The sequence below is a fragment of the Anastrepha ludens genome, chromosome 3 (genome assembly GCF_028408465.1).
Source record: "Anastrepha ludens isolate Willacy chromosome 3, idAnaLude1.1, whole genome shotgun sequence".
NCBI classification, from domain to species: Eukaryota; Metazoa; Arthropoda; class Insecta; order Diptera; family Tephritidae; genus Anastrepha; species Anastrepha ludens.
In genome coordinates this window covers 76,326,537-76,344,780 of record NC_071499.1, presented here as the reverse complement: position 1 = coordinate 76,344,780, position 18,244 = coordinate 76,326,537, and the positions used below count along the sequence as shown (strand labels likewise).

The 18,244-nt window shown below is 36.0% G+C and overlaps 1 protein-coding gene across 1 annotated transcript in view; it reads left to right on the top strand.

Moving 5' to 3' along the window:
* LOC128858234 (AF4/FMR2 family member lilli) overlaps positions 1-18,244 on the top strand; it is a 224,593-nt gene that overhangs the window by 199,594 nt on the left and 6,755 nt on the right. The window contains exons 7-8 of the mRNA XM_054094325.1: positions 16,023-16,282; positions 16,703-16,795. Of these exons, the coding sequence (XP_053950300.1) occupies positions 16,023-16,282; positions 16,703-16,795 (353 nt within the window). The remainder of the gene's footprint in view (positions 1-16,022; positions 16,283-16,702; positions 16,796-18,244) is intronic.

Sequence of the window (18,244 nt, the reverse complement as noted above, 5' to 3'; positions counted from 1 at the left end):
TTCAATCGATAAGTTCTCCTCAGACTTGTGCAAGAATTAATAAATCCATTCAAGTGAGCAACCAATTCAGTAAACTCTGTCTAAACTTTTCGTGGTACTTCATCGCCAAAAGTCAAATTTACTTTAACGATAGATGAAACGTTTTAACATGAAAATACGAGCTTAGAGTAGTACGAACTAAAATTATGAATAGTCCGCCTCGTATTAGTGCTGCTTATTCAACGATTGCTCTAATTTCAATTGGCCATAGTTAATCCTCTTAGGCTGTTCAATGTGCTACCAACTTCATTTAACTGATTCAATAGAATTGCTGAGCAGACACTTTCAAGTGTAAGCATGTATACATGTTTTTTTGTATTCTTAAGCATTGTGTGAGTACAAATCGTTATAACTATTCCTCGCCTCCGCACACACACACACATATATATACTTGCCACTAAACAACTCTAACCGATTGTGGCTAATTTGGTGTATCATTGAGCTATAAAAGGAAGTGGAACTAAGCGCAATGACGCAAACACCCCCACACACACACATTTACAAAGCATTATGCACACAATTGAATAGTTACTCATACATATAGTATGTTCAAGTGTGCAAGAATGGAAAGCGCCTAATTGAACATGACTGCAACAGTTTTTAACCAACTGTTTAGCTTCTTTTCAATTTAGCTTGTCGCATATGGTGCTCGAAGAGTGAATAGAAAGGGAGTAATTTTCAAAATTTCTATTGAAAAATGCTGTGCTAGCGCAGCTTTAGAGATTTTCAATTGTTACTACAAGTAACGAACTCAACGGATTTTACTTAAATGCAGAAGCACAACTCAACAATGCCAACCAAATAATTGGCTTTCACTAAAGGATAAGCATCTAACGGAATAATGGAAACGACTTGATAAGAAAAATTACAAAAAAAAAAAAAAAGTTTAAATCACATACCCACGATTGTGCAGCTAATAGAGAGAGTAAAGTCGCAGCGCGCTTTTGTGTATCTTTGCATTTGTAGTAGTATACAATGGCAGAACGTGATAATAAGTTTTATTAGCTATAAATAGTAACGATGCACAGTTGGCATTTGATGCAAATGATTGTGAAGCTTTTGTCCGTAAAGTCAAAATCCATTCATTGCAACTTCCACCAAAGACATGTGAAACAAGCGAACCACCATGGCCCTTCTCAGCTTTTTTTCAGAAATGCCATAAAAAACAGTATTTTTAAACATAATTTCTGCTTTATTAGTAAAAATAAATTTGAAGAATATTTGAGAAATGGCTAACTCATTCGTTCAACACTATTTTCCAGGACCATGTTTGCGCTTTCTAGGTTACGGGTCTTGCGAATATCACTTCTCTGACTTTCACCTAAGATTGTTTTTTTTGAATATGGATATTTGGGATTATGCATACATTATTGATCGTAGCTTGGAAGCTGTCAAATGGTACCGTCAGTAGTGCTGATTGATATAATCAGTAAGCCTGTTGCCCGAAAGATTGTATGTTTTGATGAGCGGTGTGCCGTTCTACTGATATTTAAAATCCATCCAAGTCATATCGTCAATTTTAGAGAAAAAGCTAATGATGGAACCGCTTCAAAGCTTATTGATATGCTTGTTTTATAATTCAATTCGATTTCATATTTTAGCAAAGAACAAAAAAAAAACAAAAACCCGCTGTAGCCGAATGGGTTGGTGCGTGATTACCATTCGGAATTCACAGAGAGAACGTTGGCTCGAATCTCGGTGAAAGCAAAATTAATAAAAACATTTTTCTAATAGCGGTCGCCCCTCGGCAGGCAATGGCAAACCTCCGAGTGTGTTTCTGCCATGAAAAAGCTCCTCATAAAAATATCTGCCGTTCGGAGTCGGCTTGAAACTGTAGGTCCCTCCATTTGTAGAACAACATCAAGACGCCCACCACAAATAGGAGGAGGAGCTCGGCCAAACACCCAGAAAGGGTGTACGCGCCAAATTCTCACTTTTTAAATATGAATTTCAATAATTTTAACAAAAAAATTGTACCTGAATGAATCATAGCAATTTTAATTATCTATAACTTGATCAATTAAGGGGCTCAACCAGTGTGAAACTTTGAAAAATTCAAAAAAATTTTTTTCATATTTTTCGATTGTCTATACCTTCAAGAAAAACATACTAAAATTTTAGATGCGTAACTAAAACAGTTTCGCAGTATTTCTAAAACGCTTGAGCCGAGTCAGGTAAACAAGTTTCTTCTTGAGTCATTGTTTGGGTAGTGCTGGGCTCGTCTGTATTAAAATAGACTTATGGATCCTTCCAACGGCTTTAGAATAGAAATATTTATTTTTGTATATGTATACCTGTTAGATTTTTCGTACATTTTTGCCGATCCCACTTTTTTAGGGCAGCTCAACGTATACAGTTTAACGATTTATTCAGTTCCTTCGTAAACTTGGTACAGAGCACCTCGAACATTTTTTATTCGAAATTAGTGAAAATGAGTGAGAAATCAAGTGATACTTTCCATAAAGGTAGTCTTATAAAACCTACGCATAGATCGAGATCGAAGAAAAGGAAATTCACTGGAAATCAACATACGTCTGAGCAATCCACTGCAAATACAAGCACGGCTTCTGAAAAACTTTTACCTTCTGGTGATGAAGAAATAATCATTGATCCTGCTCACGGCTATTGTTTTATTCAGTTTTTGTCTGTTTTTACTGCTATTAGTAGTCTAGTAAAGTGTAAAACTTGTGAGAAAAATGTTACTTTTAATCAAACAAATCCGAGAGGTTTAGGCTTCAAGATTGCTGTTATGTGTGAGTGCGACGTAACGTACATAAACTCTGGACCTATGATTGAAAATGCATTTGAAGTAAATAGACGTATAGTAGGTGTGATGCGACTTCTAGGTATCGGAATAAATGGTTTGAATTTATTCTGTGGTTTGATGGATCTACTGAGCAAATTCAATAATGTTACTTACGCTGGTTGTTTCGAAAATTTTTTGAAGGCAGCTAAATCTGTGTATACTTTATCAGTTAAAAAAGCCGTGAAAGAAGAGCAAAAGCTGACATTAGAAGCTGAGAATTCAGAAACAAATTTGACAGTTTCTGGAGATGGTACGTGGAAAAAACGTGGTCATACTTCACGTTTTGGCGTAATAACTCTTGTAGGGAAGTATTGTAAAAAGATCATAGATACAATTGTAAAATCTACGTTCTGTCAAAGTTGTATATACTGGGAGAGAAGGAAAGAAGCAGAACCTGAAGAGTACGAAGAATGGCTTTCCCAGCACGATGATTGCGATATAAATCACTTAGGTTCGGCCTCAAAAATGGAAGTCGATAGTGTAAAGGAAATGTTCGGAAGGTCGATTCAAAATTATGGAGTAAAATATACGCGGTATATTGGCGATGGTTATAGTGCTACATATAAAGGATTGTTAAATTTAGATCCATATGATGTCCCCGTACAAAAACTTGAGTGTTATTTACACGTAAAAAAAAGGATGGGAACACGATGCCGTAACGCGAAAAAAACGAATAAAGGTTTGGGAGGAAGGAGTAAAAGTACAGTTAAATTAACTGACCAACTGATCAATAAACTCCAAAAATACTATGGCCTAGCGATCACAAGACACCAAGATAATGTTGATGAGATGGAAAAAGAAATCTGGGCTACATTTTATCATTTGAGTTCCAGTGATAAAAGTCCAAACCATGGAAACTGTCCAGAAGGTGTTGACAGCTGGTGTACTTATCGTGTTGCTGAGGCTCAGGGGCAGAACATGCAAAAATTCAAGCATAATTATTTACCACTTGATTCAAAAGTTCAAGAAATTCTAAAACCAATATACCAGGACTTGAGTAGACGTGAGTTGCTTGATAGATGCAAAGGGAATAACACTCAAAACAGCAACGAAAGTTACAATGGCTTGCTGTGGCACTTTGCTCCGAAACACCTCCATAGCGGTTTAAAAACACTTGAAATTGCTAATTACCTTGCTACTGTAATATTCAATGATGGATTTTCATCCATCCTAAGGATATTCAGTGTCACAGGAGTAAAAATCGGATATGCAGCAAGTAATTATGCCGATCAACGAGACGCAACGAGGCTTCGCATAGCAGAATACCGGCACGAGGCAGCAACACGAGAGGCTCGAACAGCTCGAAGGAGAGCTTCAGCAAGCAAGCAGCAACTTTTTGAAGAAGAAGAAGGTGAATTATATGGGCCTGGAATAGCAGATTAGGATTAGGTATGATATTTATCGTTTTATAAATGTGAGATCAGTATTTTTTTCTTTAAAAACGTTTTTCTCAAAATAGCGTTTTCTTAATTTGCTGCCACTGTAACTTAAAAACTAATTTTAAGATCGACTTGAATCTTGTTTCCTCATTTTAAGTATTCATTTTTACATTGAATGACCCTCCGATATTTCAATCTAATAAAAATTGTAAATTTGCGATGTGAAATACTATCACATTTTCAAGCTAAATTTTTATACTTTTTTCAAAACTGCGGGATTTTTTTGGATTTCGTTTTTTCACCACAATCCTGCGTCAATGTAAAACTTTTTTAAAAATAAATTTTCAAAAACCACCTGTTTTTTTGTCAGTCACACTGGTTGAGCCCCTTAACACGTTTTGTAGATATTAGGTATTTGTATGATCGACCGCTTTTTCATTAATCCCAAGCCGTTATTTAACGATATCTCGAAAACTACATAACAGAAAATATTTGTTGTGGATTGTGTATAATTACCAAAATTCAATAGGCCATAAATCTGTGCACCAAATATATATATTTGCTGTGGTTGCTAGGAGACACAAGGGGCCTCAACAAGCGGGACCAACTAAACACCATCTTATGTAGGCTAATGGGGTTGGTGACACGAATATGAAGCCTATGCCTCCAAACTGTCAAGCCCACCTTTCCATGGTACCCCCTGTTCAATACGTATGAGACTATAACGACCAAGCATAGGCGGTATAACCTAACGAACTGCGAGGAGGAAATCTTCTCACCCACCATGCCAGTATGAAGGCAAAGCTGGCGCCCAGAAATCTTGCTCGGATGGGGAAGGCCAATCCCCTCCCCATCTTAAAATTCACAGATCAACGAAATCAATACAAACAAATGAAATTGAGTTTTTAATTCTGATTAATTTAGTTAATTAGTTGGAAATTTGTCGAACTTTTCTAAGTCTTGTGCAAGATTTTAAACTTTGTTTTGTAGGATATATGTTGTGGAAGAAGCTAAATTTTTTAAACAGCTTATGAAAATTAAAAAAAGAAGGAAACATAGTCAAAATGTTGTTATACTATATTTATTTTGGGGGGCTGCATTTTCTAGCACTTCACAGGTGACTTGTTTTACTCCAATATTCATAAACTATGCACACTTCGAAGGAATTATCAGGCTGTTTATGGTGCGCCAGGACAAAGCCAATACTTAATTGAAAGATGGTCAGAGGCATGTAAATAATGAGAAAATATATATTGTTTCCTACATAACTAATATGCATTTCGAAAGAATAGTTATAACATTATATTCTGAGCCAAATCAGATTATGATTTTCGAAACACATCAGCCTCTGCGCCTCTTAGTGTGTGAAAAAATACATTCTGTAACTTCTCTTGTCTTTCATTTATGTAACTCCGTTAAGAAACGTATACACTTTTGGTCAGTATGGATAGTAAACAAATGACACTACCTACCTTCTGGGTGATATAAGGCGGTTATATGACCAATTCTATCATACGCCTCGGTAATTTGGTGGAAAGCTCTTGGGAGCAATACCAAATAACTCGGCAGAACACAAAGATCAGCCTGTGCAATAATGGTCGGTGCAATCAGATCATGTCCCAGGGAGGCTCTTTATGTACTGATACTCGTCATTCCGACAGATCTACATATCAAAAAAATGGAAACCATGAGTGCATTTAGGTTAAATGAAGCGTGCCGCTGGAAAGAAAAAAACGTATAGTCATGCTAGTCTATTATTGCGACAAACTCAGTTAACCTCGGTGAGGACTGACTACATCGTTCCGACGGTAACATTCAATAAGAATTTTGCCACTCTCTTTCCATCTCATAAGGAATGGAATAAGGGATTCTCACTAAAAAACTTGGACACTACAGTCTATACAGATGACTCTAAATTATATTGTGGTGCTCGAGCAGGCATATATTCCCATATACCTAAAATTGAAAACTCTGTACGTCTTCCTAATGCTTGCAGTGTCTTCCAGGTGGAAGTACTGGCCATTGGGGGAGCTTGAATGTTGTTAATCGCAGATTTCGTTTCCAAGGGCAACGTCGGGATTCGTCTACAACAACCTTTAAGCTGGTGGAACAAAAGTAGGAATAGCCTTAGCACCTTGAGTGAAAACCATAAAGTTACCTTAATCTGAGAACCGGGACATCTGAACATTGAAGGTAACGAAAAAGTAGACGCACTGGCAACAACCCATGAATAACGTTCTTGCAGAATCGGTATTCACATTACTGGGTTTAATCAAGAATACAATACAAAATGCCTCCGATTTGCGGATTGTAGATAGGGAGACCAGACGAAATACAAAATTAACAAAATGTTATGGCCCACCTACAACCTCAAGCAATAGTCGACATTGATAAACATGAAACGACGGGACGCCTGGAGACTCACGGCAGTCATAACTGGCTTTTGGTCTGTCGGGGAACAAGCAACGAAATTGACACAGTTCTAAACAGCCAGAGAAAATGGAGGCGATTTTCCATTTTCTGTGTGAATGCCCTGCCTTATGGAAGGAAGGAATGTCAACCCTGGGCAAAGCATTGTCCGAGAGTCTCAAACAACTGCCTAGTTTAGACCTGAACAAGTTTTCTTAAACCGCACAGACTGGATATAGTCATACTGTAAATAACCGTTACACAAGTTGGTAGCGAGGATGCGGCAAAAAATGACGCAGAAGCGCTAGTTGGACTCTGGATGAATCACCACTCTACCTAACCAACCAACCAACCTACGTTCTTTTCGATGTATCTATTTATAAGAAGTTCTCTTTACTTTGGAATGCACCTATTTCATAGGCTATACATTGCGCTGAATAGCTATAGATCATGGACCTAGTGACTAGTTTTGACAATTTATTTGTTTTTTATTTAATTTTAATAATTTTGTATCAATGTATAATTCATCCTCTTACAAAACCGTATAAATCCAAATTTCAAACTCGCAATTAGAATAAAAAAAAATCGGGTGTGCCCATTGAATTGGGATATAATAGTGCAGGTTTCAAGTGCCCCAGAAGTAGCGTTAATGGCGGTCTTGTGCAGTTTCTCCATATAACGAAAGCGCAAATATTCTTACAGAGTAAAGAACGCACAACAGAGTGAGCAAAAATATAAAATAATTGTCGAAATTCCACGCGACTTTGGGCCAGTTGAAACTCAAAGGAAATTATATCTAAACTTAATGCCCTATAAAACTGTATATTCGAAATTTTTCTAAGAGTTCTGATTAGAAGGTGTGCATTTATTCAAAAAATCTTTTATTCGAATTTTTTTTTTTTATACCTGGATTTATATGCTTTTTGTAGGAGAATAAACTACAATATATTTGCATACACACATTATTAAAATAAAAATAAAAAAAAATTTAGTTGCCCAAACTTCTCAGTTAGTCCTAGTGCAATAGTTATTGAAAGCGGTGCGTATACGATAAAGTTTCCAATGTCAGTTAATTTTGTAACTATGTGCGAATCCAGCTTTCTGCAAACCTTTATTCAATGATATAATTAGGAAACTTGTTGACTTATAAATTTCACTTGAAGTGCCTCAATAGCAAAATTCTGCTTTAAGGCAAGCACAAATGTGCAAAGCCTCACTTACTCGTACTTACATTGCTTATGTATCCACGCGTATAAGTAGATTTACTTACCTACGCACTAAATTGCACAATTCTTTACTCGGCTTAAGTCAGTTGTGTTTGCTAAGCTGACAAAAGTGACGACGTATTACTAAATAGGTGCTATCATAGAGTACACAAATACTTCTGCATATATGTACTTATATATTATACATAATATACATACTTTCATATAAGTTTATGTGTATGTATATGTGGTTGAATGAATCAGTGTGTGGTATTTATTTGTTGCTTACCATCTCCAACAGTCAATCACATTGATAGTACTTGGCTCTTGATGCCACTTATGTTTAGTATACAGGAGATTTCTCGTGCATAAACTTCAACTTATATAGGGTGACCAGATAAGTGCGAAAGAAAAATAAATTTAAATAAAACAACAACGGTGTGAGATGACAAACTGATACTGGCATTACTTTACAACCGCAGGCTATTATGTAGGGAATAGCACATCATTTAAATGATCGGCCGAGTTTAGTTGGCAATGCTTCCAGCTGTCGGCGCACTTTTTGATGACTTGCCTCCTTATGTGCGGAATTATTCTGGCAATAGTAACTCGCAAATTGTCCTCCAACTTGCCTAAAGTAAGAGTAAGCTAAGACTTTGACTTAGAACTTGAGCTCGTATGGTCAGACGACCCACTCACAACAAAGTCTGTTGACAGTGCTCAAACTATATAAGGTCAAATAGTGCTGATATGCCGCAAATCACAATAAAATATATTAGTAAATCTTTATAGATGCACAGATGCTTGGTAAAACAGTTGTGAATTCTATTCATAACGGCAACTTTGCATATCACTAGCGCTGAGCTAAAAATTGGCCTCATCCGAAACAACTATAAGGAATTTTCGAATGGTGAAATGGTGCGTGATTATATGGGAAACCCATTTGAATATCACCAAAGTTGATTGTCTTTGGAACTTTTACATGGCAATTGCAAAAACTATCATTACTAAGTGGCCACCCTTTACACACAGCTTATTTATTTCTAGACAACTGCTAAAACAGTATACTATCACTATGTTGTAAAAACCTTCTAGTAAATTTCAGAAATTTAGAACCCATGAATCTCTTGCTTCGTAGGAGCCAGTAACGGTTTTTACTATATTTCTTCGCAATACGTTTTATTGTATATTTTATTCATCAAAAATTACTGAGTGGCTGGAATTTCCATATATGGCTTTTATAGTTTAAGATTAAAACTTTGATATAAGTATAAATTGAAATCTATAGCACGTCAGCTTTTATGGTTTTTATCCTCTTAAAATCATAGCACCATATGCCCTTTTGCGCCCCAGAAATATGTTCAGCGTACAAAAGTACATCACAACCAGGCATAAATTAAAATATATACATAAGTATCCGTCAGATCAATGGGTTTGCACTTAAAACAAAATGGGTTAATGAGGAGTAGCAGGTAAATTGCTAATATGATATCACAAGCGATTGGCAATGGCCTATGTGAGTTGCTTTATAAACTGCCAATTCTAGCTACATATACCTACCTACCTACAATCTTTCTTCTATAAAAATTACATGCTTGAATTTTTATATGGAAGAAAAAGCCTAGCCTATGATTTTACTGAGTTATTCTGGATGAAAGCTTCTTGGAAGTCAAAAGATAAGGAGCTTGCTGAAAGCCATATCAAATAAGAGTCACGTAACTCATAGCCACTGCGGACACCTACCGGTTATCATATTCAAATAATAAATCCCATAAAATTATCTACTTGAAAAAATGCATTCCAACAATATATATGATTTTGAATTCTGAAGTACTTAAAAAACACCCTATACTAAGCTATATGCGATACATCGTTCGTGTTAGCAGTTAATTTGTCCTCAAAGTTTATGAAGAAAGGATCGCCTTGTTAAAGGTGGTTATAGCGAAATACTTAAATTACGATAGTTAGTTTTTCTCTTTTCGGTGCATAAGAGGGTTATGTTGCTACCTAGGATTATGTAAATAAGTTTTTATGTTTTTAAAAGTGTTGCCAATGTCAGATCGTTAACCGGCTCTCACTAAATATGACAGAATCAGCTGATAGGCTGACGTAATAGGGGATGTGTTTACAAAAAATGAGATTGGGTTAGTTATATACGAAAAAAATCAACACAGTCTCTACTTACGTTGCTTCGTTGCCCTCTGAACAACGACAGATTGGACGAATGTGTGAGCCGGCAGAGTACTACTGCTGAGTATCCAGTGACGTGGCAGCCGAAGTTTACTCGTTCAATTTCGATTTTCACCATAGCTAAGGGCAAAACCTCAAAAATGATATTAAAAGTTGATTAAACAGGTTTGCTCTTTAACTATGGTGAAAAAGAAAATTGTGATTGGGAAATTCAGCTGAATTATTCACGATCATTACACATGCATTTACACACTCGTCCAATCAGTCGTTGTTCAGATGGCAACGAAGTGTCATTAGTATATTTTTTTTATATACCACCAACACAATCTCACTTTTCTGTAAAAAAATTCCAAGAGAGGTCACTACATCAGCTGATTGTGTTAAATTCGCTCAGAGCCGAATATCGGTCTGCTAAAGAGCAAACCTCTAAAAATCATTTTACCATGGGGACGAGGATGATAGATTACCAAGTTTGCTATTTAGCTATGGTGAAAATTGTGAGGAAAAGTTCGGCTGCCACATCACTTGTGCATTCGGCAGCCGAATTCTGCAGATATATTCACACACTCGTCCAATCAGTCGTTGTTCAGAGGGCAACGAAGTGTCATTGGTTGATTTTTTTCGTGTATCACCAACACAATCTCAGGTAAACACATCCCCTGCTACGTCAGCCTCATAAAGTTAAGTAAATTCTACTACGAAAATGGGTGATCTGTGAAGATTGGATTAACAGAGCGCGGAGTGAACAATTGTTCAAAATTTTGAGTTGATTTACTGGCAAACCTCCGAGTGTATTTCTGCCATGAAAAATATCTGCCATTCGGAGTCGACTTAAACTATAGGACCCTCCATTTGGGGATCAACATCAAGGCGCACACCACAAATAGGAGCTCGACCAAACACCCAAAAAGTGTGTAAGTGCTAATTATATACATAGATAACACATATATGTATATGGGAGAAAGAAGAGGTGGCTGATTGAAGTAAATTTTATCGATTGTCAAAGTTCAATAGCATAACCACGCATGAAGAACATGTCCCAGTGTCAATGCTAAATATCTTACAAGGCGGAATATGTCACACTCTGTAGATTAAGTTTGAACTGGTTCCATTGTGAACAGCTCATTGCATTAGGTTAGGGAAGAAGATTAAAAACTCCAACCTATCTCGTGTTGTATACAGCTCACAGCCTGGGTCCAGTCGGACATCGAAAGCAAATGTCCGCTTCAGTCCGTGCTCAACAGAGTGGCTGCCTTGGACTGCATTCGTTCCCGGGTCATGAGATGGACGGGAATCTCCCCACTGATCACAATGACTGCAGCGCCAGAGACATTTTGGTAGGCTAAGACAACTCTGAGTACCGCTGTTAGTTGCTCAGCCTCCAGTGCTTTTGGCTTGGCTTTGCAGTTTACTGCATTTCCCAATACTTCGCTGCCATAAAGGAGAATTGAGTTTGTGGCCGCCTGGATTAGCCTACTAATTTGGAGATAGTCCAGAAGTGAATAATACGAAACTAGTTCCTTAGGAGTTTATTTGAATATTTCACTGCAGTTAATCAATCCGTTCATGAATAGGCATGTCTGAGCAGAAAAAAAAAACCATAAACGAAAGCAAATTCACACCTTGCGACGCTTGTAGAGAGAAGAGTGGTGAGATGACAAGAAAATTACGAAGGAGCCAAATTCATATGGCGGCCACAAAAATTCAATAAGCCTGCGTGTGTTTTCTAGGTATGCCGAGAGTTATTCACTTTCCTTGCCAACATCAATACTTATACACGCATATAAGCAAACTCACACGTCAACATGCCTACCAGCCGCAAACGATTACTTGAAGCAAAAAATCCTCCCTAGTAGACGTGTTAAATGAGCTTAAAATTAAATATTTTCCCTTGTAATGTTTTGTGTACGTTATCTCAAATTGAATTCCCGATTCACTTTGTTCTTTTGACATTTTGATGTTGGCATTTATTTTTTCTTTAATTTCAGCAAACTGTCAATTATCAAGGGAAATCAGTAGAATTTAATATTATATTAAGATTATATTTAATTGTGTTGTTGTTTTTGACATCAGATATTCAAGTTTTATTTTTTCCACATACATATGTATGTTGTTATATTGACGAGGTAATAATTTTACTGTCTGCCTAAATAAAAGGCATGCAATCCATATGCCGAAATTAATTTGGAGCTCTGGTAAATGCATGGAAAAAGTTCGAAGAAGGAGATGGAAAAACTCGGTCTGCTGCTTTCTGGCTGAACATAAAAAAAATATATATAAAATTTAAATAATAATAAGAGGCTGTCTTTGATTTTTCAACCTTAGAGATTTTGCAGTAGAAAGTTGTGGCACAGAGTGCTTTTAAAGGGACATTTCTGATAGGTTTATCTAGTCAGAGCGCCATATAAACTTAGCGATAAATTACGACGCAGTTGAGGCCAACATTTGAAATGGATTATCTTTAATCTTAATATTTAAAAAATAAATGCCATTAGGGGTTTCACACAATCAATTTAAAATCTGATACCTCTACATTGATCAAAATTTACAATATATGCGGAAAATTAAATTAGTATTTTTTTTTTCTTCCATAAAATAATATAGCCGTGGTTAGACAATAAATACTTTAATTTATAAAAACAATAAGTAATTAACTTTTAAATAAATATCTTGAATGAGAGTGGTATTGAAGGGCCAATGCCTTCAAATCCATTTAGAAGATAATTTAAAATAAGTGATTAAAAAAAAATGACAAATGCGATTAGTTGACAATTAACTACATAGAGTTTGCAAGATCTGTTGGTATTTGATGATTAAGTTGGCTTCAGGTAGATTCCTCTTTATGTGGAAACCTTGTCATAACAGGAGTTGTGTGTCGTCAAATTTATTTAATTCTCTAATTAATCCAAGCGGCCTCGATAATCTAGCGTAAGTCCTGCTATTCCAGAGGTTGTGGGTTCGAATCCCACGTAAAGCACGGTTCTCGCACTTTTTCAAATTCACCTACTTTCCCTGTTTCTACAACACATAAAAAAAACAACAACAAACTCAGTCCATAAACCCAAAACCTTATGCATTCTATCCTTACTCCCGCACAATAGTCCTAAGCAACGACAGGTGGGCATTTCCACCACTTAAGAGTGGCTAATTACCTACCCTGTCAGAAATCAAATAGATTAACGAAACCAACGCAAGACAAGTCTTGTCGAGGCTTTATGCTCCCGAGAGGAGTGAATTAGGGGAAAACAAAAAATAAATTAATCCACTAGACGAATATATAAATAAACTGACAAAATCCGGAGTATTCCTTAACCAATATTGGGGTTTTTAGAGCCTTGTGGAAAGACATATTAAAGATAGTTGTTGTCACATTCTTCATCACGTCCTTCAGGGCATTTCCTTGGTACACTTTTGCTCCAGTTACTATGCCCTCTTCGTAAATTGCAAAAAATGTATGCCTTTAGAAGCTACTCTTTACAAACCATCTCTATTCTGATGGGATATTATTTTTCGCTCTAGGCGATTTTTTTGAAACGCTTGCATCATGACAGTTGCTGGGGTGCGCTGGCATTAAAAATGCGGATGGCTTTCATGTGAAGGTTACTATAGATTAGTCGTGGTAAGGATCTAGAATACACATCCAACAAAAAGTATATGCTTCTTTAAAGCAGTTAAGTAACACATTATTTTCACACTTTTTCAATGCAATCTGAGCGCGATGTTAACCCGCTCGAAGTTAATCACGTGAAATTTTGAGCCAAACTGAATTCATTTTATTTGACACCACTTTGCTCCATGGACAAACTTCAGTTAAATGAATATGCAGAAGAAATAATTTAAAAATGTATATAAGTGATCCTATATTTGCTTTCCTTAGTTGAATTTTTTGGAGCTTTCAGGCCTATTTTCCCGAGAAAACTGTTAGTTTAATAACACAGTCCAATAGTAGTTATTCTACAATACTATTTTTAATTTTAATAATTTTTTTGTAAAAATATAGCTCATTCCTAAGCAAATATCAATAAATCAAAGTTTCCAACTCTGTACAAAATTTATATAAATTCGAAAAAATTTCATAAACATTTTATAGTTCTTAATCAGAGCTTGATAAAATAAATAAGCAGTTTCATAGTCCATGTAATTATAGTCCATTAAATTATATTCCATTGAGTTATAATAAAAAGCAATCTAAAATGATTTTGGTATTGCTTTAATGTCTATATATGAGCTGTGTGTTAAAAAAATAAGGTGAATTCATCAACTTCTCTTTTATCTCCTTCAAAGTAGTACCCCTCTGATATAATACACTTGTGCCGCCGTAGCTTTTTCTAATAGCGGTCGCGCCTCGGCAGGCAATGGCAAACCTCCGAGAGTATTTCTGCCATGAAAAATCTTCTCATAAAAATATCTGCCGTTCAGAAAAGTCTTGAAACTGTAGGTACCTCCATTTGTGGAACAACATCAAGACGCACGCCATAAATAGGAGGAGGAGCTCGGCCAAACACCCTAAAAAGGGTGTACGCGCCAATTGTGTATGTGTGTAATCTCTCACAAGATGACTGAGCAGGTGCATTATCATGATGCGAAAGCCATGCTTTTTTTCTACAATTCCAGGAGATTTTTTCGCATTGCTTCTCGCAAACGGCGCATAACTTCAAGGTCTTCCTCCTTATTTACCGTACGACCTTGTGGTAAGAACTCCTGATATACTGCGCCACGATAATAGAAGAAAACAGTGAGCAAAACCTTGACATTTGATCGAATTTAGCTTGCTTTTTTTGGTCTTAGCTCTCTTGGACTCCTCCATAGGAACGATTGGGATTTAGCTTCAATGTCTTAACCACATACCCTTGATTCGTCCCCAGTTATGTATGACCCTTTTAAGTAAATCTGAATCATCGTTGCCGTCATTCAACAATTTCTGAACGATGCTCTAGCGACGTTGTTTTTGGTAAAAATTCAGCAAAAACGAACTTTGCTGCCACACGCTTCATGCGCAAAATTTCCGAAAATATTGCATGGCATGAGCCGACATCCTCAGCAACTTCTCTAATTGTAATTCGACGATTCTCCATAACAATTTTCTTCACTTTCTCAACATTTTCATCGGTTGTTGATGTGCTGGGGCGTCAAGATCGAGTGACGTTATTCACATCTTCTTGGCCTTCTGTGAAAAGCGTGTACCACTTGTAAACATTTTTTTGACTCAGAGACTGTCACCGTATGCCGCTGTCAACATTTCAAGTGTTTTTGAGCACCTAATTCCATTTTTAACACAAAATTTGATGCAAATTGTTTCGATAGCAGATAATCGCGGAACACACAAAACACTTGTCTTATTTATGTCTCTCACAAACAAACTAAATAGGCTATATTGCTGAAACCGTGAACATGTTTGCTAGACGAGTGTACCAACACAAAAAAAAAAAATAATTGGAAGTTGAATGTACGTAGCCCGCGAAATTTGAAGATTCACATTATTTTTTGAACAAACTTCGTATAACGAATGCACTTTTGCATTGTGTAGTAGAAGTTTTAAGTAGAGAAATGCGCAAAATGTAAAAAACAAAAAAATTGTAGAAAAAAAAAATGTAAGAACAAAAAATTGTTTTTAAAAATAAAGGAAAACTGCGTATCAAATTTCCTTTCAAATTGTTGGTGAAAATTAAAAAAAAAATGTTTCGCGTTTCTATGCATTTTGTGTAAAAGTTGAAATTTTGGTTTATTATTTATTTATTTTTTTTAATATTAATTTTTTACGAAAAAAATATATTATAAAATCTGAAAAAAAGAAGAAAATTAGTCAAAGCTGGTGCTTTAGTTTTTTCGCAAGCAGTATATGTATTGTATTTTCTCTCACCCCTTAGTTGCTAAGAAACACACCTTCCTTCGCGTAGTTTTCATTTTTACACTCATTTCATAGATATTTGCATAGCTTTCGTTAGCTCTGTATTGGCATATTCATTTGCATCGTTCTCAAATTTATCGTTTCAGCGGATGTATTGGTTAACGACAGTCCTGTACACCTAACCATCTGTGACACTGCCGGTCAGGATACATTGGACAAATTGCGCCAACTGTGTTATCCTGACAGCGATGTGTTTCTCTTGTGCTTCTCTGTGGTAAAGCCAGATACGTTTCATGCTGTGAAGACGAAGTGGGCGCCGAAATTCTCAAAGACAAAAGCCGCATTGATACTCGTCGGAACACAGGCGGACTTACGCAACGATGCGCAAGTGTTGAATAAATTGCAGGTAAGTGGCCGTTGTACATGTGCATAGGTATTTATGTGGGTGTGTATGCGCTTCATACGTCAGTAAGAGATATAGTCGAAAAAAAAAAATAACACACGTGTCGTAGCTTTGTGACACTACATGGCGTATACGCACTCGATGCTGGTTCAACTTTGTCACAAATGTTGCGGATGAAATCGCTAGCGGCTCCCACATATTTACTATTTTATCACTATGGAAATATATGTAGCATGAATTTATTCTATTTTATTTTGTTTCATTGGCTTATGCTGGATGAAAACGTTGAACAACACCAATCAACACACAACTGATGTGATTCTGCTGCTTACTCTGCTCAAATTTACCGTGTTGTGTATATGTATGTGTTCTCATCACTACCTACGCCATGCGCTTGTGCATTTTGTTCCTGCATTTAATCAGCTTAATGGCGAAAAACCAATTTCATATGCTGATGCCTGGGATTTGGCAGCGACTGTTGGCGCAAAATACATCGAGACTTCCTCAGCAACACAGGTAAACAGAAACAAAAATATTTTATAACTATAATAGGATAGTATTTGTGCGCCGTCAAAAACAGGTCGATAAACGTATTCTCTGAGGTCTATATTTGAATGTTTACTGGGTTGCGTTTGACGCATTTTATCTGATAATTTTCAAAGCAAAAACATAGTTTTTCCCCTCTCATTTTAAAACCTGCCCATAAAACACTAATTCCGAACATTAGAATGCAAAAGCAGTTTGATTGTAAAATTATTTCAAGCGTGGTATATTTTAAATACAAATATTCTTTAAAACTAGAAACCAAGTACCCGAATAAACAATTTTTACAATCCCAATATCTAACACTAAAGTCTTACCTCACCGAAAGATCATTTTACGTTAAGGTAAATGAAGAAATAACTGATATTAGATACATAAAAGCTGGAGTACCACAGGGTAGCGTACTCGGTCCTATACTTTATACGATTTTTACATCTGACATACCCGAAACAGAAAATGTCCTAATGGCTACATACGCTGATGACACCGCTATACTAGCTTCAAGTCCGTCCCCAATTGATGCAACCAATCTAGTTCAGATAGAACTAAACGAGATACAGACGTGGCTGGACTGATGGAAATTAAAAGTTAACACAAACAAATCTGTGCATGTTTTGTTTTCATTGAGACGGAAAGAATGCCCTTCACTCTATCTAAATGGTAATATAATTCCCAAACATGATACGGTCAAATACCTTGGCATACATTTGGACAAACGGCTAACCTGGAAATGCCATATTCAAGCAAAAAAAACCCAGTTAAAGATAAAAACAAACAAACTTTACTGGCTACTAGGACCAAAATCAACACTTAATCTAAATAACAAAATATTAATATATAAGGCTATACTAAAGCCAGTATGGACCTACGCAGTACAACTGTGGGGAACTGCTTGCAATTCTAACATAGAAATTCTGCAAAGATATCAGTCAAAAACTTTAAGGCTTATCACAAGTGCACCCTGGTTCGTCACAAATAAAGCCATACATACTGATCTAAAAATTCCCTTTATAAAAGATGAAATTAAAAAAATTACCACAAAATATTTACAGAGATTAAGTTATCACGATAACCCGCTAGCAATTGCATTACTTGATGAAACTAATGAAATTAATAGACTTAAAAGACATCATGTATTAGACATTCCATTCAGAACCTAATAGATAAATCTAATATTAAAATGTATTAAAATCTAACACATAAGTCTGAATATAAGTGTACATTAATCGTAGTATACATATATATCATTATTGACCTCAGTGGAGCTCAATAATATAAGTCAAATTGTTAATAGTTAGATAATTTGCTTATTATTTTAAAAATAGATTGCAAATAAACGACAAAAAAAAAAAAATATCCAAGTGGAATAGCAAATTAATTTGCATCTATTTGCATCCGATTTCTCTAAATATGAAATATTCA